This window comes from Aythya fuligula, chromosome 15 (genome assembly GCF_009819795.1).
Source record: "Aythya fuligula isolate bAytFul2 chromosome 15, bAytFul2.pri, whole genome shotgun sequence".
NCBI classification, from domain to species: Eukaryota; Metazoa; Chordata; class Aves; order Anseriformes; family Anatidae; genus Aythya; species Aythya fuligula.
Genome location: NC_045573.1, coordinates 6031948 through 6056199, shown reverse-complemented (window position 1 = coordinate 6056199; position 24252 = coordinate 6031948). Strand labels below are relative to the sequence as shown.

Genomic DNA, 24252 nt, shown 5'->3' with positions numbered 1-24252 from the left:
CCAGCAACTCCCAGCTGGGTTAGAGGCAGGTGTGACCCTGGCTGGCTCTGCACAGCACAAATCCCTCAGGACCTCGAACAAGCCCCCGTTACCTCCATGCTCTCACCTTGCCATCTTCGTGATAAACAAAGATGTTCCTTGTGCTATTGTCCTTCAAGTAAGTGATCTGCAGTCCGTGTGGGTTCCCGATTTTTGCAGGCTGGAAAGTTGCATTTAAATGTTCAATCTTCATAATTGCTTTGGGTTCTTTTGCCTGAAAAACACAGCTGAGTGAGCAAACACCTGAAAATTGGCTTTCAAACCAGAAAGCAGTTCACTGTGTCAGAAACAAACTCCTGATTGAGGCCATTAGCTACAACACAACGCCCAGCACACAAAACTGCCTGGCGATAATACATCTGAGGCTTTGCTCAGGCAGCGACGAGTGCTTTCTGCCAGCATGGGAAAATGCTCTGCTGTTCTGTGAAATTCCTTAAAGTTCAAGGGGAGAAAGATTTCAGCCCAGAAGCAAAATACACAGGTCAGGTCTCAAGATAGGATGTTGTGCTATGAAAGACGAGCAACTTCATGCCTCTTCTCCCTGCTTCTAATTCCATTGTCTCCTGACTCATAGATTTCCTCCAGCCTCTTTACATGATGATAAATGACCAGCATTTACACCTGGATGAGCACTATTAAAGAAGAAGGAAAACCACTCAGCCAGACAAAAAAAAAAAAAAAAAAAAAGCACAGACTGCTAACTACCAGGCCAGAATGCTTTCTGCATCTCAAGCACCCCCAGCCAGTTCATCCTTGCCCAAGAGGGACGGAGGATTATCCCCTTGCAAACATCAGACCTGACTGCCAGGGTCACCATGCTCACATCCTCACTGGTCCCATCCTTCCACATGAGCCACTGGCTTCTGACTCTGCTCCTCCATTTGACCTCTAAACTGGGTATTTTCTTTCCAGAGGATCAAATGCGTATTTCACAACCACCTCTGGGATGGATTAGCCCAGCAATGACTCTGCATCAGGCCCTTCCCAAGCACCAACCCCATCCTCCCCCCTGTGGCAGGTCACCTGTATTCTGTAGCAGTGTCTTCTTACAAACCAGAGCTAGAAGTGTACCACCCTTTTAGAACTAAATGAATACAATAAAGAAATGAAACATTCTGAGAAATAAAGATTATGCTCTTTGTAACACCAGCTTTAGGCCGTGCTAAGTCTCTTGAGTTACAGCTGCAATTAGCTAAAGGAGAAACCCCCCAGAGCCAATTCCCGCTCCATGGGATGTGACGCAACCCATGCATGAAGACGTGAGTGTCTCCAGACAGCAGCACTGGGACACACGGATGAGAGAGGCTCCATCTCCCTGGAAGCTAGATGGCACTTGGCCAAGCTGGTATCGCTTTATTCTGCTGCAATGGGGACAAAACCAGAAGGATTTTTCAGAAGGAGATGAACAGCTTTGTGGGTGGTGACTAATTTCAACCCAATGCTCCCACTGCCTGAAGCATCACGGTGTGACAGGACTTGAAACCTCAAGAAGCTGAAGAAAACTCCTTGGTGGCATTTTGCTGCTCATTTCTGCACCCCAGGACAAGGATGGGGGCAGAGAGAGGTGGCTGACACAGCCTGGGACACAGCCAGGGGACAGAAGGCCACGCAGTGGAGCCATGGTCCCCCCCCCCAGTGCCACAGGGAAGTCCCTGCATGGGAGGAGATGCCAGCACTGCTTCGGGAACTTGGGGACTTGCCGTGGAAGCCAACCTGCTGTGGGTGACCACAGGAGGGAAATCCCAGCAGAGAGGATGCGCCGAGGCAGTGCCGTTCCCACCATGGCTATATGGTCACCAGTGAATTGAAAAAAAAGCCTTAAGCCACCATAGCAGTTAATAGCAACTGAATCGGGGCCGGATTTGGGACTTTCACTTCTCCCTCACTTATGACTGGCCGTCTCCTGTCAGGATGCATAATTGCACCACCCCACGCAAAGCTGAAAAAGAAGACAGCGCTATCTAAGCTGGCCCCTGGGCATGGAGAAGCATGGCTGGATGGTCCCCCCCTCTGCACGAATGGCCAACAATGTCCCCATCACAACGCAGCACTTGCACCAGATATTTTTAGAGGCTTGCTGATGGCTCTGGATGGCTGTTGGTGTTTTACTGGAGCTTGATGCACGGCTGTGATGGAAGCATTACCCTCTCTGAAGGTGATCAAGACACATTGAAGGTTTCAGGGGAGACTAAGAGATCAGAGGAAAACACCTCAGCTCCCTCCATTATGTGGTACAGAGTAGTAGAGTGCCTGTCCATTCATCACCCATCCAATTTTCATGGTAATAGCTCTGTATCTCACTTACAATAAATGAAATCTGCTCTGGGGGAAAAGACAAATGCTTCTACCGCTTGACACTGCAAGAGAAAAACCCGAGGACTTTCCCTCAGGATTGCTTGCCATGTCACTTAAAGGAGGTTTCAGACCCCAGTGACCCCTGTCAGGTGGCGTTACCTTTGCCACTAGCTAGCCACAGATAGGAAATCCATCTCAGCTGAATCATACACAGACAGAGCTGAGAAAAACTCCTTCATTAGTGGTTTAAGGAAAATCTTACACACTTTAAAACACAGCAGGAGGATGTAAAATGGTCAGTTAGGGTGTCTCACCGTGACTGTGGTGGTGGACCAAGAGCATACCCTACAATGAGGCTGGCAAGCTGGTGCCCTTGTCCTGTGCTGATCGGTGACCAACAACGCTATGAAAACTCTGTAACCCTATAAATTAAACAGTGGCCTGGAAATTATTTGTTCACAGATGCTCTTACTGTTGTGCTCCCCCATCAACAAAGAGCAGCCCCAGAAACTCACGTCATTTTTGTTGAAGTACTTCAGTGCACCTTCCCTCTCAGATAACACAAATTTTCGGCTTAGGAATTGCCCGTTGTCACGTCCTCTCTTCCACAGAAATCCTTCTCGGTACCCTGCAGCAGAAAGCAATTGCTGAGAACCAGGAATAAAACATATTGCTGAAAAAAGAGATAGGATAAAGAATAGGAGAAGAACTTTGACATCAAAACCAAGTAGATCAAATGTGTGGCTGGATCGCACAAGACAGAAGAAACTGGTTTTTCATTCGGATTTGCCTTTCTCACTCTGATGCTCTTTCCCAACCTCCCATACTTCAGAGATCCCCATGCTCTGATACAGCGACGTGCCAGGTAAAGGGGGATTTGCACCGTGCATCACACACTGCGGTATGGGCAAAGACTTCAGCCCTTATTCCCAAGGGACAACCCCGCCACAGCTCCTGGTACCTCCTCTCCCAGCTTATGGAAATAGCACTTCTGGAGCAAGAGGAAGGCAGGCAAGACAGGGCCTCCTGCCCTGATAAAAAAAAAAAAAAAAAAAAAAAAAAAAAAAAAACAGGAACCCCCAAGAACTGTCCAATAAAAGCTTTATGATATAAATTTAAGATATAATTATTTAAAAGTCCCACTGAAAAAAGTGTTCCCCTTTCACTTAATTTCAATCCTTTCAGATTTCCAGTTTTGGCTCTCAGAAGGTAGGATTTTAAAGTTAAAAACTGCACATTTTATAACAACTTGCAACTATTTTTTGTTTTAGTAAGTGGAAGTGGCTATGGAATCATTAAGCAGCCTGTCCTTCATCTGAGTGCTATGAATGGTGGTGTAGAGAAAATCCTTATTCAACCTGCTTTTCAGACAGTTGTTCATGTCACCCAGTGTCATGTAGGATTTATTTAACACACAGATGAAAAGATGCACAAAAACCACTCAGCCGACTCCTCAACACTCGCTCTGCAGGTACAAATGATATAAAATGGTTCCATGCCATAAGAAACCTAGAGAAAAAAAAAGTCCACACACACACAAGTACATTTAACAATCAGAAATGACAGAAAGAAAAGAGTAACACAGACAAGGGCTAAAGATGCTAACTGAAGAGAAATTGCCCATCTAGCTAAACGTGCCTTTGCTGCTAAGTCAAGATACCAGTTTATTCTGTCCGGACTGATGAAACCCCAAGCCAAATACTTTTTCCAGCTCCTCAGAGAGACCTCTGCTGACTGCGAGGCAAAGCTGTCAACATCTGGTGTAAATAAGTGCAATGGCAAAGGCCGTGCTGTCGGTAATGCTGAATGCTAACTACAGTGTCATAAATCCAAGCTCACATCAGCTGCTGGCGTGCAGGACTGCAAGTGGGCTGATAACGTGCTGCAGATGTAAGGGGTGGAAATACTTACAGCTGTCTGCGGCCTCTCCTTTGTTTCTGTATTTTATTCGGGTCATGTGTTGCAGCAGGGCTTTCTTTTAAAACGTGATGTCACACTGCTGCCCTCCCATCCCTCCAGCCCTGAGCCCTCCCGTCCCTCCAGCCCAGGACAAATGCTCCGCATGGACACAGCACCGAGACCCACTCGCAGCAGCACACGTACACCAGCCCGGGAACCAAAGCACCGACACCAGAGACATCAGGAGAATTACAGGGGCAAAGCTCTTACTGTGCTCCAGCCGTCTGTCCTTCGGGCTTGGGGTGCATCCTCCCCAAAGGCTGGCGGATTCAGTCTAACAATTCGATCCCATCCCAACTCCAGCTGGGACTTTTCTACCAAAAAGCCATGCCCAATCCCTCGGAGGGCACTTGCAGCGTTAGAAAGAAGCACCCACTGACAGCTAAGACCCAATGTCTAAGCAAGGGGAAGCCAGCCAAGAAAGCCACCAGAAGAGCCCAGGGCAGCAACATCCACCCGAGGCACAGCCTGAGCTGCTCTCATCACCGCTGCAGCACAAATTAATTCCCAGCTTTGCAGGGAAGGCCACTACCTGCCAGGGTTGTATCAGCAAAACCGCTACGTGCCCGATAGCACCTGAACGAGACAGAGTTGGACAGGGATCCCAGCCCGCACAACGCGGGGCTGACAGGAGACAGACAGGCAGCAGGTTCTGCCCGGCTGATAAGTCGTAAAAACGTGAGATTTGCTTCACACGAGGCAGAGATGCTGCCGGGGCTCTGACGGCAGGCAGCTGCCCTCTGGAACGGCAAGTGGCTAAGTGGTGGGGATGGTTTCAGAGCCTCGCTGACACGGGGGAAACACCGCCAGCTCATCGGGGGCTGGAGAGCTGGGTCTGGAGGAAAGGACCCCGGTGTCAAAGAAGAGAGAGAGAAGATGGCACATGGAAGATGGTGACAAATGCAAAATACAAGGTGATGCAGGAGGAAACATAATCTTGTAGTTCAGAAACACCCACCTGGGTTTGCCCAGCTCAGCAGAGCGCGCTGGGCATGGAGCTCAGCCCTCAGCAGCACAACCTCGGAGCAGCTCCACACGTTTTGGCTGCAGGTTGCATTCCCTCACTGCTCTGGAGTATTTTGTTACAAACATCCGAATGGCACAGGGTGGAAGGGCGCTGCAGGCATTCCCTGTTAAACTTGCTCTCCTCCACAATTATTTTTTTTTGTGTGTAATTTCTCTTAACACTTCAGGAACAGGGAATAAAAACTCTCTGCATTTCCCCAAAGAGGATCTCAAATTCAAATAATTGGAAATTTGTGAAGCCCACATAACACTTGCCCCAGCACAGGCATCCTAACGGTTTTATACAAAGAGGTGGAAGCACACAGAGGTTTGGTGAGCTGCCCAGGACAATACTGTGAGCCAGTGCCAAGGCCAGGCTGGAAGCCTAGGTTTTCATGCCCTCATGTGTATGGACATTTTCATCATTTTGATTTCCCTTTTTCCAGCCCTTTGTGGCAAAACACAGTTATCTGAATTCCACTCCAAGGGAGAAAAAAATAAATAAATTTAAAAAATAACAATAATCAAACAAACAAACAAAAAAAAACAACATAATAGCAAATGCAATCCCTTTCCATAGTTCATATGCCAGCTCTTTCCAGAACCATTGCCTCTGCAAAAGAGCTCCTGGCTGCTCTGACAAAGCCAGCTGCTAATTTTGCTGTACTTTGGCACAGATTTTCTTAAATCCTTTGCTTGCTTCTTTTCTTTCTTTCCTCCTCCAGGGCTGTGTCCTCGGGAGCTGTTCCTCTGCTCTGTCCAAACGTGCTGCCTGCACCCCTGTCAGCGCTGATTAAATGCAAAACACAAGGAACTGGACTTGAACTGAACATGAACTCATCCAGCTTCCCCGGGCAAACAGTATGTCAGCAAGACGTGTCCTCAGCAGCCCGATCTAAAAGATTGCAAAAACAGCTGGAGAAAGAACTGCAGGAGGCTGGAGAGGGGAGCAGATCTCAGAGCTGAGGTACCAGAGTCCCTCCTCGCCTCCACACTACCTTACCAACAGCTTCCAGAGTAAAGGTACCTGGTCACATTCAGACCTTCGTGAAGGTTGTTCTGCTTGTTCTGAAGCAAAACAACCCCCAGCCCTGCCACACTTGCCAATTCCTAGCACTAGGGCACGTTTGTATCCTCTCCCAAAGGACGTGGCCGCCTGTCGACGCCGTGCTTGATCACCAGCACCCAGCCATGGCTGCAGAAAGAACTACCTGATGGAGACCTGCTGGCCAGCACCCTTTAGAAATAACACTCTCTCACTTCAACCCCCTGCCAAAACGAAAAACCAAACTGTCAGCTCTACCACAAAACGGGGACACTTGTAAAAAAGCTGCCAAACAGTTGTGACAAAGTTGGCCAACAAACAGCACGCACATTACCTGAAATGGCATGGCCCTTGGGGTGCTCCAGCCCAACCCAGCTTTCTCACCATCCAAGGGGCTACAGAGGAAGCACGGGAGAGGATTTGCTCTCAAGACAGTCTAACACAGATACCATCTTTCCATCTGACTTCCTCCAGCAATTTGTCCAAGTTCCCTATTTTTAAGAAGAGGGATATTGCTACTTCCCCAGCTCAGAGCGCCGTTATGGTGTGTGCTTATTGATGGGGCTTTTGGCATGTCTGAGCATGCGGATTATAGGAAGTACCCAAAATGACTCTTTCAGTTTCAGCCTTTGTTCTCAGAAAACAAAGAAATTCATCCCAAGAGAAGGACAATCACATGCACTGCATTGGGAAAAAAAAAAAAAAGAAAAAAACACCAGGCATGGATTTTGCTTTCCCTCATCCTATGTAAAACACGATAAACTTGTACTTGAACCACATCTGCTCTTCAGTTTCTTTGGTGCTCTACTTTGCAATTTCAGCTGGGAACGGAACTTTTTGTTTCCAGGACATTTCTAGGTCGGTGGTAAAACCAGAAACATGCTTCTATATCCAAACCAAGCAGAGTGATAAAGCCGATACCTGTGCCCAAGAACAAGTGCATTACTGTGTTGTTTTTTTTCCTGGTCTCACTGCAAGACAAAGCATGGAAGGCTGAAAAAAAGGAAAAAATTTACTCGTGTGCGTAATCCAAGAACAATTGCATTTTCCTAGAGATTGGGCAGGGCCCCTCCACCTACTGAAGTCGGTTTTCTTTTCTCTAGGCAGCCAGACAAGGTGTTCTGACCCCAATTCAGAGCTTTGCAGATGAAGAGGAAGATATAAACACAACTACATCACTTTGCTGCTAAAATTACCAGGTACATATCACCGCTTCTGTATGTCAGAAGCTGAGTAGCCTGCTACACTCCCGCTGTAAGATGTTAATTAAACCAGAATGGTGGATGGGTACTCACTGGAGATGATGTGCCTGCTTTTTCTGCGAGGTTAAGGAATTGCATAATTACTTGGAGCAGCTAAGTGGAGAATCCCTACCATCCTTTACCACCACTGACACTGATGTCACAGCCTCCTTTTAGCACGAAGAGTCTGAAGGATATTTCCTCAAAAATAAACCATAATCAGAGAGCTGGATTTATAAGGTGGCGTATCCTAAGGTTTCCCAAGGGACTGGACTTCAAATAGTGTTGCAAAAAGAACTGCACACCTCCTCTTTGGCTGCATCAGTGTAAATCGTCTGATTCGATTGCTGTAAGTTGTAATATTTCTTTGTTGTGGTTCATTGACTTCAATGTGAATTTTTTAAGCATTCCAATAAAAATTATTTTTAAAAAAGCCAAATTTTCTTGTGGAGTGAAAACACTGCTCTTTGTTTGGAGACAAATTTGTCCTCCCCACACAGAAAGCGTCCCCTCTAAGCGTTGACAAGGGCAGTCAGCCAACTGAGAGCTTGCAGCCAAGGCTTCGACTGCTCCTCTGGTCCACCGCACGGCACCAGCAGCTTTTTTTCCCTGTCTGCAGCTGTGCTGAGTAGCTTATAACTTCCCTGAAAATAATTCTGCAGTCATCTCCAGATAAATACACTTCCTGCTGGTTACATGTTCAGCAGTGCAGACAGAGGTGTACTGGAGCTGTCGGCATCCACACATGCAGGAGGCAGACGGGGCCCTGGAGGCTGGGGGATGCGGTGGGATCCTCTCCTTTCCCCCAGGCACTGCTGGCATGGGCCATGTGCGGAGCCACCAGGAGCTGTTCCCGTTCAGGCACAGTTCAGTGCTTTGGAAATGAGAGGCTCAGCAAGGAGTGGGTATGTGTTGAGTGGTCCTGCAGACCAAATAGTTTCCCTGCCCCTGGAAGGGCACCTGGGAGGTAAGCTCTAGGTGCACCTCGTGTGGGGATGGGTGTCTGGAGCATCTTGTGTCATACCGAGTGGGATTTTGTGGTGCTGGCTGTGATCTCCTTCATCCCACCATCAAGACAACATCTCCTCAACCCACCCCCAGGACAACACACCTTTACCACGCCACGCTCAGACAAGCAAATGAGCCCAGGATCTACCATCCACAACACCAGCCATTTTCTCATGCACGCGCATTTTAGAGGGGAGAATTTCCCAGCTCTTAATCAATCAGGCCTCTCCTAATGAACACTTAGCATGCAAATTACCTTTCCTAAAGGCCATTTTGCAGAGAAAGGTTTCTTGTTGCCATCCAGTCTGCCTCTGCTGCCTTCCAGGAGCTCATAAAACAATTATTGTCCTGCTGCATTGTAGCGCCTCAGCTATGGATGCAAGCAGCTGATTAGATCGATTGCTTCCACAATACCCAATTAACCCACTCACTCTGCAAATGATTGACTTAATCAAAGGCAATTAGTACTTGAATGGCTGCATCACACACAAAGCTAGGATTCAGTAGATGATTGAGAAAGTGCTACAGACATCTCCTTGGCCTTCTAGGGGAAAACATCATTATTAATGTTCAACTCTGCTCTAGAAGCACCCGAAACCTTAGGTTGGTGGTTCTAGGTGGCACAAAAACCCACAAGGAGCAGGAACACATGTATTTCCCTTTACTGATAAGGGAAACAATGCCACATGCTACTCCTGAGGAGAACTTGACAAATGTCTATGTTCCCCTTTTCCCCCTCTTCTTGTTCATGCCGACTAAGAGCACCAACCAGCTGAAGAGACCTCAGTGACCACCGGTCTTGAACTGGGGACTTCTGTCCCTGACAGCTTTACACAGATTTGATCCACAAATGCCTGACATACAAGGTTGCCGCCCATTACCATTTCTCCCAGCAAAGTCAAAAGCATTTTACAAAACCCTCTTCAACGTTGAGATCTTGCAGGGCGTCTTCTCCCATGATGTAAAAAAGCCACCCAGAGAAACTGGATTTGGAGGCAGTGACTGCTTTCCCTCCAGCCAAGTCACCCAAAACTGGCACAGCTAACCCACTCCCCCCCAAAACAAAGGATAGAGACCAGTTTAGATCATGCCTACAAGAAGTTTGAGGTTGAAGCCAACGAACTGTAGAGATCACTGCACAAAGAAATCATCATCTTGCTTCATCGTGAGCAACAAAGCCTTTGAAATGGAAAAAGTTGCTTGTTCAGCTACCCATCTGCTGGAGATCAGCACGTGAAATGGAGCCAAACACATCGCCCCTATGGAAACAACATGGGGCTGGGCTTAACAGAGCATCGAGGTCTTGACCATGATGGAAAGAAGATGAGGTCTGTCCCCGTGCATGGGCACATGGTATTTAAATGCCAGGTCAGTCCCTGGGTTTCCAGTCCCTTTTAATGTCACCCTGAGTACACTTACACTGCTGGCTCACAGCTGAAAATCCAAATTGCTTCTAAGCAAAGCCCCAGTAATAAAGCTGAAATCCATTAAGCTTGTGATGTTTGGCACCATTTAGAAACGATTAAAATTGTTCATGACACCACTAAGCCCAGCACCCAGAGAACGCTCTTGTTGATTCCGATGTCTCCCAGTGTAATCCAGACACCTTTCTTTCACTGGGCTGTCAGATAAAAGGAACCGTAGTAAGAGATCAGGTACCTAATCCAGCTTCCTAAACTGTTTCTAACTGGCTTCTTTAATCACATATTATCATGCCCCACAGAGTAGCTCTCAGGTGACAAAGACATTAATACAGACATTAATACTCCCAGAAGGTATCTTGGATGGGATCTTATTGCCCCTTGTGCTGGCTGAATGCAGCAGAACCAAGGCATGGGAGGTGCCTCCACGGAGCCATCCATGGGATGAAAGGTGGGGACACAAGGCAGCAGGATGTGGCAATCTCTGGGTGAGTACAAGGTAAGGTGGTGCAAAGGACATTCACCAGAGAAAAACTTCAATTTTTAATAGATTCATTCCTGGAAAAGCTGATCTCCCAGAGAGCACTCACCTCCCCTGAAAAAGCTATGCAAGCATGAATATCGGGAGAATATATTGAAACACAACATTCCCAAGTCTTTACCTGACCATTATAGGCATATCAGATTTGGTGTGCTCTGTAGAAAACACAGCCGCAGCCCCCTTTTTATCAGTTTATCTTATAATTGGCCATCGATACAGTACTACTTCCATGGTAACTTAATTACTGAGCAAGTGTTTACATATTGAAGATAAGGCAATAGTTAGCTGCTGCAGCGCAATTAGATTGTATCTGCTGGGAGAGGTTAAAACCCTCTTCTACAGAAAACATCTTTACTGGAAGTCTTGTGCTTGTGTTACTGAGAATTGAATGTGGAATCTAATTTTACTTGGAAATCAAATGCTTCCTCCTTGAGTGGCATCCCTGCACGGCCACCTGGGAGCTGCTGGCTGCTTGGAGAAAAATTCCAGTTACAGGTAAATAACCTTCAGGTTTTGATCTTGTGAATCCGGTCTTTCATTATAAAAAGGCAGATGAAAGCTGAGAGGTTCGCAATGCGATGTTCATCCCCCTCACCAGCACCGAATGCATCTGGGGTCTGACCTAGCTGGGAAGCTGGGAGAGAAGACATCTAAGGACAGGCACGCAGCACTGAGTCACAGCAGTATCTCTACAGCAGCAGCATTACCCTGCTGAAACCACTCCCAAAACAGAGACTGGGGTGAGACACAGACCCCCCAAAAGTCCTCTCAGAAGCCATTGTGCAGCTACGTGCACAAAAGCTGCCCAGGAAGATGCACTGGTGAGAAGGAAAGGGGCACAGGGATTGCCCACCACCACCCTGCAGAAGGCTTTGTATGAAATTTTAAATGCTTGAAGCCCCATGGAGCCGGCAGCACAGATGGATCCTCACCCTGCTCTTAAAGGATAAACCCCGTGCTCAAGGTTTGTGCTTGGCAGAGCTCCATGCAAGTCTCCCACGTGCTCCCCCTCGCCACTCTCACCCAGCACGGCCATCAGCAGAGGCTTTGTGATGAAGACACGTGGCCAAAATAGTGAGTTGTATGCAGCAGGCTCTCTCCCTGCAAACGGGTGAGACCCTAAAAAAAAAAAAGGCTTGAGGATGAGGAGCCTTTCCACCCTCAGCATGCACCCCAGATGGGCTACGCCAAGCCACGTGCTGCTGAGGGTTTGGCTCGAACTGAGTGCAGAGCTCTGGGAAACACCTGAAGGGCTGCATTTCACGCGGGCATTGTGCAGAGCCTCAAACCACAGCTATGGGAGCAGGCCAAAATATCCTCCCAGCCCCGAACAGTTTTAGATGGACTGACACCCCTAACAGTAAATAAAATCTCAGCCTGGGCAGCTGCTCCCATAGATCAATCCATGCGAGGATTAAATGAACTTAACCATCGACCAGAGCCTGAGTGAAGTCAGCAGAGAAGTTCACCACTGACTTCAAACGGGTTTAGGACCCTCTCTCCAGGGCGTCCCGGAATAAAGTATTCCCCCCACGTAGGCAGCGCTGCTGCATGATCGTAAATCAGGGAAATCCATCCCCACACGCACACCACATTCCTCTTTGTTTGCTTTGAAGAGAAATCCAAATGGCTCTGAGCACATCTGCTGCGGTGCTAACAGCTCCTGATCATCTATTATTGAGGGTTCGACACATTTACAGGCGAAGCTATTGCTTTATGTGGGGAATGGAGAATTTTTTCATTTAGGACTCATTCGTCTCCCAGCTGCCAGTTTTACAGCTGTCCCAGCAATCGGCTCCTTCGGATGCTCCAGGGGCTGTGGGATGGAGGGAGGTGCACTCAGCGGTGCAGCCACAGCCTCCCAGTTGCACGAGGATATTTGCACACGTTTGGATGTTTGCTTTTCTAATCCTATCACCCCTTGTCCCTGGAGCAGGACGATCCCACTTTGTGAACTCCTGTAATTATATAAACCAGGGCTAAATCCTAGCCTAAATAAATCACTGGCCAAAACTCCACTAACTTTACTATGCTAAAATTTCTTCTTCCAGCCTCTGCAATGCGTGCAAGTTTGAAATTCACTCCCTGCTGAGCAGCTTTCTTGCCTTTCAGATATTTTGGGGATGTGCTGGTTGTTAGCCATGTGCCACATAATCACGTCCCTCAAGGGCTGTTCTCACAGAGCTGGTTATGAAAATGAACCTGGCTCATCTCCGTAGCTGCTGTGTGTGCACCTCAACTGCAGCATTTTTTTTTTTATACAGGCATACTGAGACAGCTGGGGAGGCATCTTCAGTCCAATTTCTCTGCAAGCATTCAAGAGGTAAGGGGAGGGGTGCGGGCAACTCCTCTGCTGCAGGCTTATCTGCTGCATCCAAGGCATCAGGATAAAATCTCAAGCAAGCTCACTACAGGATATGGTCCCATATTCTGCCCTTACCTCACCTGAGAGCTCAATGGACACATCCAGACAGCGCTCGCTGCTGGATCACTCGCGTCTGCAGCAAGGGGCTTCCCTACATCAGATGCCAAATCTTCCCCATCCTTCCACAGCTTTACAGATTTGCAGCGTTTTATTTTTGGAGCACAGAATTATGAAATCAGTGATGGAGATGGGCTGGTGCCGAGCAGAAAGAGGCATCAACAAATGCTCACGCTTCTTGGTCAAGTTTCATCTAAGGCTCAGCAATGTCTTCAGCAAACTCCAGAACAAAAGACATGACCTCACTCCGGAAACACGTCCTTCATCTGGTGAGACAGAAACTGCCTGGCCCGGCACAGGTCTCCAACATAAAATGGATTGTTCTTTAATAGCAATTTAATTAAGCTAGGACAAGTTGCCATGAAATCAGCCTTTCCCATGTACTTGGTTACAGCGTTACTTCCCAGTCACTCCCTCCCCATCACCAGAAGATGCTGCACCAGCCTTTTGGCCCTGTGTCACTACACTGTGAAAACACCGTAGAGATCAGGACACCAAGAACTCCCTTCACAAACCATCAGAAATAGAAAGGGCTAGTTCCTTTATTCTTGCTCTAAAAGTTATCAAAAACCATGGAGAACCAGCCTGATTTCTTTCTTTATCTCCTTTCCGTTCGAATGGATTCGTTTATTGACTGCAGAAACCCAAGGTTACAGGAACAAACAGCCCAAGAGATGCCAAATGCAGTATTTCGAGCTGATTGACCCTAGACAGGGAAAGCTATTGAGGACTGACTCCTGTCAATGATAATTGGGGTGTTTCAAACACCTTATTGATCTTACAGCTTACACTTAGCATGTGTCCCAGGGGCACAGCAGCTCGGAGGGCTGCCAGGAACCACCCAGAGCTCACCCCAAAATACAGGGGATGCCTTCAGCCGCTGAGTGTAAGAGCAGGAAGGTGCTGAGCGTCTCTCCCATGAGAACCCCGACCAGCTCAGCTCACGTACCTGATGCTGAGTTGACCACAAATGAAACTTTTTTTTACTTGAGTTTACAAACGCAAACGTTTCTGTTACACATGATGCAAAATGAAACAGCGCTTCTTACTCGTTCTTTTTTGAGGGGAAAAAACAAAAAACTGACCAAACATTTTGCACAAAGCACTTAGATGGAGAGGAAAAAAAAGACCAAACCACAACTATTTAAAATTTTATCAGCCAGCCCTTTCCACTTGCAGTAAGGCTTGCTCTCTCGCTGTTCTGCTTCCCCTGCCATAAGCAACGCTGCTGCTTTAATTTTTGTGAGAAAGCTGCTGCTGCTGCCGGGCTAATTATAGAATTTGGGATCAGAACTGTGTTGAAGGCAGCTTGACAGAACCAGCTGTTAAAATTACAGCTGGATCCTAACCTCACTGTGAACATCCAGCTTCAGCTGGTGGTGGTGCTGCAGCCCCCCCACAGCCAGCGGTGCCAACACCTCGCTCGGCCGACTCCATCCCTCCCACGCGGGCCCACGTGTCCTCGCCTGTGATTCTGGCTGCCTACGTGCTTTAGGGGAGCTGAAGCCACCAGCACGTTGCTCCTTGATTTTCCTTGCACACCACCTATCTGTAAGAGGAACATCGATTTTCCTCCATCCCCACACGCCAGCACTGGGTCACTGCAGCGCTCGCGGATTTCCTGGAGAGTGCAGCAGCAGTCCTTGGCCTCTAACCATGACCCAGAGGGGGCTGTGTGCCTGTACAAAAGGCAGAAAAAGTAAAAATGCACCAAAGTTATTTCTAAACAAAAAGCTTTTGCATTTGCTGCCTTTTCTATTGTTTCCTGGTGCTGGTAGTGCATGCTCTCCTTTTAGCGACGCGGGGAAGCGGCACAGCACCTTCCTTGGGTTGTAATGGAGCCTCATTAGGTGACATCCCTATCTCAGAGGGGCTGCCCTGTGTGAGAATCAGCACTTTAAAATGTTGCTGGAAAGCACTGAAAGGCTGCTTCAGTCCCTGGGTGCATGCCGCCACCCTGCCGAGACCCAGCACATCCCACCTGTCACATGGACACGCAGCGTGGGCACGTCCCTGTCACCTGGGAAAAAAAAACAAAACAAGACAACAACCATGCTGTGATCTCCCCTCACATCTTTCCTCCTGGTTTTGTTAGCTAAACAGCTCTTTGATGTGTCTTGTCTGTGCAGCAGCACGGTCCGTGCTTGATGCTTACACCGCCTGCACCGCAAAGCAGGCTGCTCTCAGAGCCAGGGCTGCGCGACGCTCTCCAAAAGCACCGGGTCTGCCACTGCTGATGCCTGCAGTGGGTGTTGTTGATCTGGCAGGGAAGTACATGGGAGGTTATTTTATTTAGTGTTATTTTTTTTTGTTTGTTTTGTTTTGTTTTTCCCTGATGGACACCTTTCCTTCCCTCCCCCTGTGAGTGCTGCTGTGGGGTTTTTGCTCTTGGCTCGGGATGAGGCTGCAGAGCCAGGCGAGGTGAGCTGTCCCGCAGCATGCCCCACGCCTGCTGAGGAAGGGGAAGCAGCAGCCCTTTGTTTGAAAGTGGCGGCTGCATTTCCCTCAAACCGCAAAGACGGTGGGGAAAGGTTTCCTGAACCAAGTCCTGATGGGGAGTTGTGTAACATTAAATACAGGGTTAAACCAGGAAGACATAAAAAGGTGACTGAGCATGGGCAAGTGGTGATGCAGGTGCTTTTCTCCCAAACCACCAAACACCGTGTCTGGGCTGCAAGAAAACCAAACCTGCGGAAATCCCAACTTGCCAGCCACCAGCTCTGAAGGCTGCCAGGCCAGCAGAAGGAGCCCAGGGGGAAGGACGCTGACCAAAGCTGCTCACCAACGCTCCTTCCACCAACTTTTTGTGCCTGCCTGACAGCCTGGGCATGGTCCAGCCAGCCACAGAGGAGCACGAGGGCTTTGAGCGGGTGCTGTGCCACATCCAGCATCTCTCTCCTGGGTGCTGCAGTGCCCGCGGAGCCTGGCTCCCGGCGTGCGTCACCTCCCGGCCACCCGCGGGTGATGTCAGTGCCAGAGAACAGAAGCCCTGTCTGTGCCTGCATGAGAAGGAGGTTTCACTGCAGGCTCCTCGCTGGAGGGATGCCTGTGCTTTAACCCCCTCCTGGCCACCAGACTGCAGTAACCTCGATGTGCAGCTTTAGAGACTAATCACATCCCTGGAGTAGCGGCATGTTGGCGGGCATTCAGGTTTTAGTGTCAGTGCAGACACCCACACGCCCACCCCTGCTAAAGGCTCTTTGACTGTAATCTCGCTGGACCAGGGCTGCTTTTTGCATCTGCACACCAGGGTAGGTCCGTACAGCATCTGGAGCACAGACCCAACCCACTTGTAATGCTCTCATGTGCCCTTGAAACGCAAGGAGTGACATCGTCTGCATCATTTTGGGGAGGGCTTTGTCCCTTTGCTTACCCCCCCAGGTTTGTGCAAGCCACCGTCCCCATGGCACCAGGCACACACTTGCTACTCTTTTCCTACCAGGCACCAACCACAGCTCACGTGCTCAGTTCTGCCAGAGAGGAGCAGCATCTCTGCTGCCCATCTTTGGAGGGCAGCCCTCACCTCCCTCAGAGCACAGAACCAGCTTGCAAGGGTATAGCAATGCCAAAGGGGAATCGCTCCTGGATTCAGCTAGGGATGGTAGAAATGGAGCCAGAGCTTGGGACGGACTAGCTGAGATCTCACAGATAAGAGAAAGGCTGAGCACGGCTTCGTAACAACATTTTGCAGAACTCAGTAAGAGCCAAACCTGGCACTTCAGTTCAGCCAGACACCGGAAGCAGCTGCTGGGAATTTACTGGAAACCATGACTTAACAGAAGGCACCAGTGATGCAATCACAGTACACACACCGAGCACCAGCAGGCATCGCACTGTCATGACTTCCTCCCACAAAGCATCTCCTCTGATGTCTAAATCTCAGCCGTGCAGGACTCTGCATGAAGCTTCAGCAAAATAGCAGGCTGCCCTTAGCTCCCCTGCTTTTTAGCAGCTCTCCTCTTTTATTTTAATCTCCAGGTCCATGAAGGCTCTGCTTACAGGGATGGGGAGAGAAGGGCTGTACCGAAAGCACCAGACTGTGATGGATGCTCTGCAGGTCACTGAGCACGCCTCACCTTCCCGATGCACGCTGCAGCCCTGCCTCAGTCAGCACGACGCAAACAAGCGCTGCCCATCAAAGAGAGGCACCAGCGGAAAGCGCCGGAGCTGTGCTCAAAGCCCAGCTCTAATTCTCAAGCCTTTCAAGCATAAGAAGAGACTTTCATCCATTTTGCAGCTATCATCAGATAACAGTGGCATTAGAAATCATCCAGAGCAAAGCGGCACTCCTCTTTGAGGCTATGCCGGAGAAATAAATTAACTGATTTCTTTGTATTGAAAATTCCTCTCTGTGGGCTAAGGTCAAGGCTTGCTAAAGCTTTTGACAGCTCTGTTGGCCAATCAGTCATGGGTGCACTGAGGTTAAGTAAAGATTTACATTCACGGAAACTGCTGAAAAAAAATCAGATCTTTGGGTGGAGATTACAGATGAAACCAGTATCTTCAGAAGCTCAACTCACAAAATGGTAGAAGAGCCCTTTATAAGCAGCCTTTTCCTAAATTTCCATACATGGTGTAAATCAAGAGTCACGTCACTGGCATTATGGGAAACTTGCCAGCATAAAAACAGAAGGGGAGGAAAATAAACTCTCTATTTGCGTGGTTCTATTCACTTTACAGACACACGACGCAGGCTGCGCTTTAAAGACTACTTATAGCTTTGCATCAGCCATGTGGATTTTAAGACCTTTGTGGTATTCAGAGTCTAATGTAACTCAGTGTTTATAAAGTGACACTTCACATCTCGCTGCTGTCAACAGAAATATCGCTAGGATTTGGGGGAGGACTTGGGGCTTCATGAACTCAAACCACTGCAACTGCTTTGCAGCTATTTCTCTGCTGCTTGGAAGACCAAACAGGTAGCAGCGCTTATAAACTCATTTTTACTGGTGCTTACAGCCTGATTAAGAAGGGCTCTGAGTTGCAAAGCCAGTCCCATCGATCACCAGATCAGCTGCAGGACTTCGCATTCGCGAGCTCCCTGCGCTCACACTGCAGCCCTGCAAGAAGCAGGCAGAGCCGCCGCGGCCCCGCTCAGCCTGGCACAGCCGCCTGCTGGCACCGAGGGCTGCTTTGTCACAAGGAGATGTTGTAAACTGAGGGGGGGAGGGAGAGAAGGAGCACTGGGAAAAAAGTGCTGAAGTATTTATATCCCTAGCCAGGTCACACAAGAGAGGGGCAGCCTGCGTATGGCTGCAGCAATGCCAGGTACACCTGCCTCGCACCACAGCCACGCTGCTGATCAGGCAGCTCGCTGCAGACACAGCAAAACCAAATCCTGCCCCGAAAGGATTTGCACCACAACACTCTCCTACAGCAGGCACTGGTGGCCTGTTCATCAGACTGGGTGAGCTACTGATAAAAATGATAAGCATTTCCTAGCTTATCTTCATCATATATAATTATAAAATATTTATATAATTATATAATTATTGTTATATAAAATAAAAAACTTATCACGTGGCTTCTCTTATCGTTCCCGTAAGCTTGGTGTCCTAAGGAACCAAAGCTTATGCAAGCATTGCCTGCTCATCTTCCCCTCTGGCTTTTCAGTGCCTTGGACAATCCCAGCCAGATGCAGCTATCTGTGATTGCTAAATGCTCCACTTCTCCTTGCTTATAAAACAACAGGATAATTCACATGCTTGCAAAAGAAACAACAAAGCTGACTCTTTTAGAGCCACTCTTGCAGTGGGGCAATGCCTCTTTTTTTTTTTTTTTTCCGAGGGAATGCTGCCTGCCTGCTCTCACCTTACACCCAACTGCGCTGCAGTCCCGCTCTGCGGTCGTGCAGAGCTTGTCACCACAGCGCCATCGTCACCTGGGGAAAGTGAGAAGAGCTTCACTGGACTTGGTGGAAACGTGAACAGGAACATCAGCCAAGGATTTGTCCACATCAGGTTGCGTGTGGTTGCAAAAATACGGCAATGAAATAATCTTCATGTCAGGCTGCATGAGAGAAGCTGAGATGGTATCTGGCTACCGTTCTGAGCACATCAGCTGGCTCAAGCCTTCCTAGCACTAAAAGCAGCTCCTCATTCAGCTGGTAACACCTTCACAAGAATAGAGTTTCGATTAGACCTTTTTGCTTAATGAATGTGCTCACCAGCACGTACAGGATGCTACAGGAATCACCTGTGACAGTGCTGCCTGCCTAGGAGGAGATGGTTTCACACAACAGATTTCCATCTGTATCAGGTTGTTCCCACGGTACCATTTCATCAGGTGACGAGAGGGGATCTCATTACCCACAGCATCCTGATGCTCTGAGCACAAACCAGGTCTGACGTGAAGGCATTCAGAGAGCAGAACCCAACGCAAGCTTCAACAGAGCAACACACATTCACACCAGTCAAGGATGCAGCCCTCACCTGCAAGTAGACAGCCCTCAGAGAGGTAGGACAGGGCCAAATGGCCACGCTCACCAGCCCTGATGACAAACACAAGCAGCCACCAGCCTAAAACCTTGGCTGCAACCCAGAGAGCTTCACCCTGAGGCCATGAGCTCCCCTTCGCACCCGCACTGACCCCTCAAGGTACCAAGAGCTGGGGCCCGGCCCCTGCCACCCAGCAGCATGCAGACCCCCAGGGCCCTCCATGCACCCACCTGTGAAATGGGGCTCAGCACCCAGCATTACGCTGCATTCCCTCACTGAAAGCATTTACATCAGAAAAGCCATCTTTGCAGAAGTCGAGGATGCACGTTGTTCAGACAATGCGGCAGGAGGGTACAGAAACCAGAGCATGCATTACTGGCACAGCCACATACGTGTACAAAGAGAAGGATGCTGGCAAAAACGCCTCTGCTTTGAGCAGCACCAGAGCAGGCTGCAGCACGGACACACCATCCCTGTCCTCCCTGGCTCCTCAGGACACAAACCTCCCCCCACAAAAGCCCTCTCTCTCCTCTCTCCAGCACCCCAAGACCCTCAGGCTGTGCTCTGCCAATTAACCAGGGGGAGGAAGAAATGCATCAGCCTCCCAGAAGCTCTCAGCTTATCACGATTCAGAACTCATCCTATCACACTGGACACTTCTGGCAGCAGCGATTTGACCTTCTGAAATTGCCTGTGATGCTTTTTCTCCCCCACCCAAAAAGGAAAGGTGGGCAAATGAGACATTTGATAATTCTCTAACTGCATTTTGAAGCTGTGAATTCACCAAAGCTGCCCACTTCCTGCTAGCATCTGACAATGAAAGGCAAAAAACGTTTCACAGGGAAAGTCCGACCACCTTTCCTTTGCTGCAGCTGTGAAAAGCTGCGTCACCTCCACCTCACTCCCATCACCTCCACCATCGGGTCCTACTGGGCGTGCTGGCCAAGCCAAGGGGATGGTGCCGGTTCACGCAGCACATCCAGCTCCCTCCTGCACAAGCATTTCCTTAAGGACTGCGTGCATTAACATCTTAACAAACTGCATCAGCAGCCCTCTAGCTGGTGCTTTATTTCTGTGCTCTGCTTGCTTCTGAGGCTGAGAAAAACACCGGGCTGAAGCACGGCATCGCTGTGTCACTGCAGGCTCGCTCACCGAAACAGGAAAGTGACAGCAGAGGATGAGGTCTGTCACTTAAAATAATTGGGTTTAAACTGCAACACTGCTCACTGCTTTGTCTGATCACGCCCAAAATAAACCGCATTACATCACTGCAGGTCAGGCTGAACTAATACGGGTATCTTCCTCGCAGTGAGAAGGAACATATTCACATCCCGTGTGTTTGCTCTCGTCCTTCGCAGCCTTCCAACTGTGCAAGTGCAGGGAAAAATTAATTCAGATTGTTTCCCGTGTTATGCAAGAGCCACATGGAATAGAAAGTGCACAGATTTTACGATTTTAGGGTGTTGTTTCACGTCTCATAATTTACTTTGCTACCCTATTTGCAGACAAATACAAACTAACACATAAGCAAAGTCATCTCTAGGGTGTTGAGAGAACACAGGGCAAGCGAACGGACACCTTCAGCCAAATGCCCCCCTTCAGAGCTACCTGTGCAGAGCTCGCCCTTCTCAGCCCTCAGTAATGGCAACGAGATCTAGTCCACGCTGCAAATACAAGGAATAGAAACCAACAGAGGCTAAAGCCGTCTAAGGCTGCAGCGCCACTGTATTATCTCACGCTGTGGAGCAAGAGGCCGCCACCCTCGGACATACAACCACCAATCAAACAATCAAGGCCTTTTCCGACTTCCATCCCAAAGGGCAGGGTTTAAATCTTCAGCCTGTGTAAATCTCAATTCCTTCACCATTTTTATGGGACCTAGGACAATTTGCATCAGCTGAGGAGCTGCAGCCTCCCATGACTGAAGAATGAAAGCAATGATGCTTGCTGGCATTTACATCCTCCCTCCTTGCAAAGGATACATTCCCATCCCGAACACCTTTGCAAAATGTCTCAACATGAAAGATCCCCAGCAGTATGTGCTGTGAGGACGGGAGGACTGCAGATCCCCTGTCCCATTAAAACGGAATGGTTTTGGCATGCAGATTTGGTAGCAGCATGTTTGATCTGCGAATCTTCTCCCTTTATTGACTGCTCTTCCACGACCTGATAAATTAACAGCACTAGGACATGCCGGCCTATTTATAGAAAATACAAGAAAGCAGCATTTGCAGCAAAGTTGCAGCAAGCTGTGTCTGGTGAAGCTGTTGCTTGCACGAAGTTCACCCCGTGCTCGCCATCTGTTCACACTGTGCTGGAAAGCACCTCCACCCTGGTCTGAGTGCCTGTAAATCACTGCTGAACCATCTCAGTGACCCTATTAAATAACAATACATGGCATAAATAATCTCTTAACGTCTTGTATGTCTGCACCTCACTGGTGAGCCTTTGCTCTCCTGGGCTTGGACTCTTTAAGAAGAGCAGTGAGTCAGGATCTCTCTCTCCATAGAGATGCCCCTGCCTTTGCTTCAGTGTAAATAACATCAAGTATTTGGTCAAAAGATTATTCATATGGCCTTGGCCACTACTATAGTTGGTAGTATTTAAGCCAAAACCCAATCCCTTGTTGTTCTTTGTGTCCATGGTGCTCCTCTGGCTCTCTGAGAGCACCCCAATCTCCGCAGACCAGAGAGTTTCACAACTGGCTTTGGAAGGAGGAAAGTGCTAACTGCATCCTTGCTGGGAACAAGGGGATCAGCTCAGGGAGCAGACCAGCAGAGAACAGTCTGCTCGGATGTGTGTGGCTGTAGCAAGGCCAGGGGAACACCACGCGTAGGTTCAGGATTGCCTTGTTTGAACTCTGTACAATCAATTTGGTTTTAGGAAGCAGAATTCCTACCGCCTTCCAGTTTGCTGTAACGTACCCTGCCTGAGAGACACCTGAGACGAGCTGCTTGCTCTCTGCAGCTCGGTGTCTTCCACACAGCAGCACCCTGGGGAATCTGCAGCATCTCCCCCTCCCAGCAATGGTGAGACAAAATGCACCCACCAAGCAGCAACCAGCTGGAGCTCGAAGAAAAGCTTTGGCACCGGACCAGCTCATTGCATCACGAGACAGGATTCGCCTCCCCATCCAGGCGAGGGTCATTTCAAACCTTTACATCTTCCAACAGCTACCGACTGCCAGTTCTCACATCCCCTCCAGCAGAACATCCCAGTGCTGGGTCCTGCATGGAAACTACAGTTGGAAAGATGGTGTAGGAGGCAAAGAGAGATGGGAAAAACATTCTTCCCAATGACAAGGAGCAGTAAAGCAATGGCAGAAGGGAACTCAGTCGGTTTCACACTGATTTATTTGTAGAATACTTTTCAGATGCATCCTATTTGCCTACCATCAATTGTGCAGATATTAGTCAAAAAAGGTGGGACCTCTGTTGTGGTGAGCTTTGTCTGCACGGACTGCATGAGCACCCAGGGCTCACCCACAATGAGCACCAGATAACAGGCAGACACAGTCAGTGTACCCAGGAAAAAGGTGCCACCTCCTCTTACACAGACATCTCTGTTTGTTGCCCATTAGCTCTGACTGCGCTTCCCATGCTCAGCCCATGGGTAAGCGCTGTCACGATCCGAACTGTAAAGTTACACCATATCTTCCTGACAAGCATTAAGAGATTTAACACCAGGTAAAGCAGTTTCATTTGCTAATGTTAACGTGAAGAATCCAAAGATCTCCCTGCACCTTGGTGGTAGTGAGATGGGTCCATCAGAAGCCAAAGGCAGGCTTACAGGAGCTGACGCCTCCCTTTTGCTTTCTCTTGGCCACATGCACATCCCCTTCGCTTGTCTGTGGCCTGAGATACATTAGAGCAGCTGCACCTTTACCAATTTATATAATTATAATGCTCCAGCTCTGAAAACACTGTTCTGCTCCCTCCACACCTTCCTTGGCTAAAATAAATCCATTTGATAAAGAGTAATCAAAAACACCCAAACGAACTAATTTTCAGCACAACATTTGGAAGGCATTGCCGTAACTGCTGCCAGTCAACAGCAGGGGAAGACATCCAAGCTTTTAAAGGACAATCACACAAACCTTTCAACTGCCTCAAGTTCCAGATTGGAACTTGACGGCAATTAATACCACCCTTCACTTCCAGAAGTCGGTGCCTGCGCCCCATTAAACTCCTCGAGAGGGGACAATTAGCTGGAGACTGACAGTAATTGAGTCAGTTCATTTATCAGAAGGGATAAAACGACCCTCAAATGCATTAATGTGGGGGTCTTAAAATCGGTATTATTCTATGCCACTGTGCAACAAAAGCATCAGTAGCACGAGGAACACAACCATGGCATTAATCAGGATTACCGGGGTGTAAATAATGTTTTGCCTCATGAAGTCTGTCTAGGATGATCAGATTATTTAGCTTTAATACTGCAGTCGAATTAAGAGCTCAAACGTATAAAAGGGTGTATCTAAGAATCGATAGTGGATCACCGAAGCATTTAATCACTGTTTTACTAATCTTCCTGCACTACCCGAACTCAAACTGACTCCTTGCACTAAAATCAATGGTGCTAACATATTCATTAATGACGGCTCATTCAGAGGAATGAAACCATCAGAGTTTGAAGAACTATCCCACGGCACAGGAGCTGGAAGCTGCAGCTGTCAGTGGCGCATGGGCTAAAGCCCAAAGGCTTCCTGTGGGAGCAAGAAACTCCCTAAAATTTCTGTGGAAGTTCCTATAAGGAATCTTGTACTGAGGGAAAATGGCC

The 24252-nt window shown here is 48.5% G+C and overlaps 1 protein-coding gene across 1 annotated transcript in view; it reads right to left on the bottom strand.

Annotated features, from left to right (window-relative positions):
* The window catches only part of ADAP1 (ArfGAP with dual PH domains 1), a 57043-nt gene that overhangs the window by 8112 nt on the left and 24679 nt on the right, over positions 1–24252 (bottom strand). The window contains exons 5-6 of the mRNA XM_032197306.1: positions 2850–2962; positions 107–253 (exon numbers count right to left, since the gene is read on the bottom strand). Of these exons, the coding sequence (XP_032053197.1) occupies positions 107–253; positions 2850–2962 (260 nt within the window). The remainder of the gene's footprint in view (positions 1–106; positions 254–2849; positions 2963–24252) is intronic.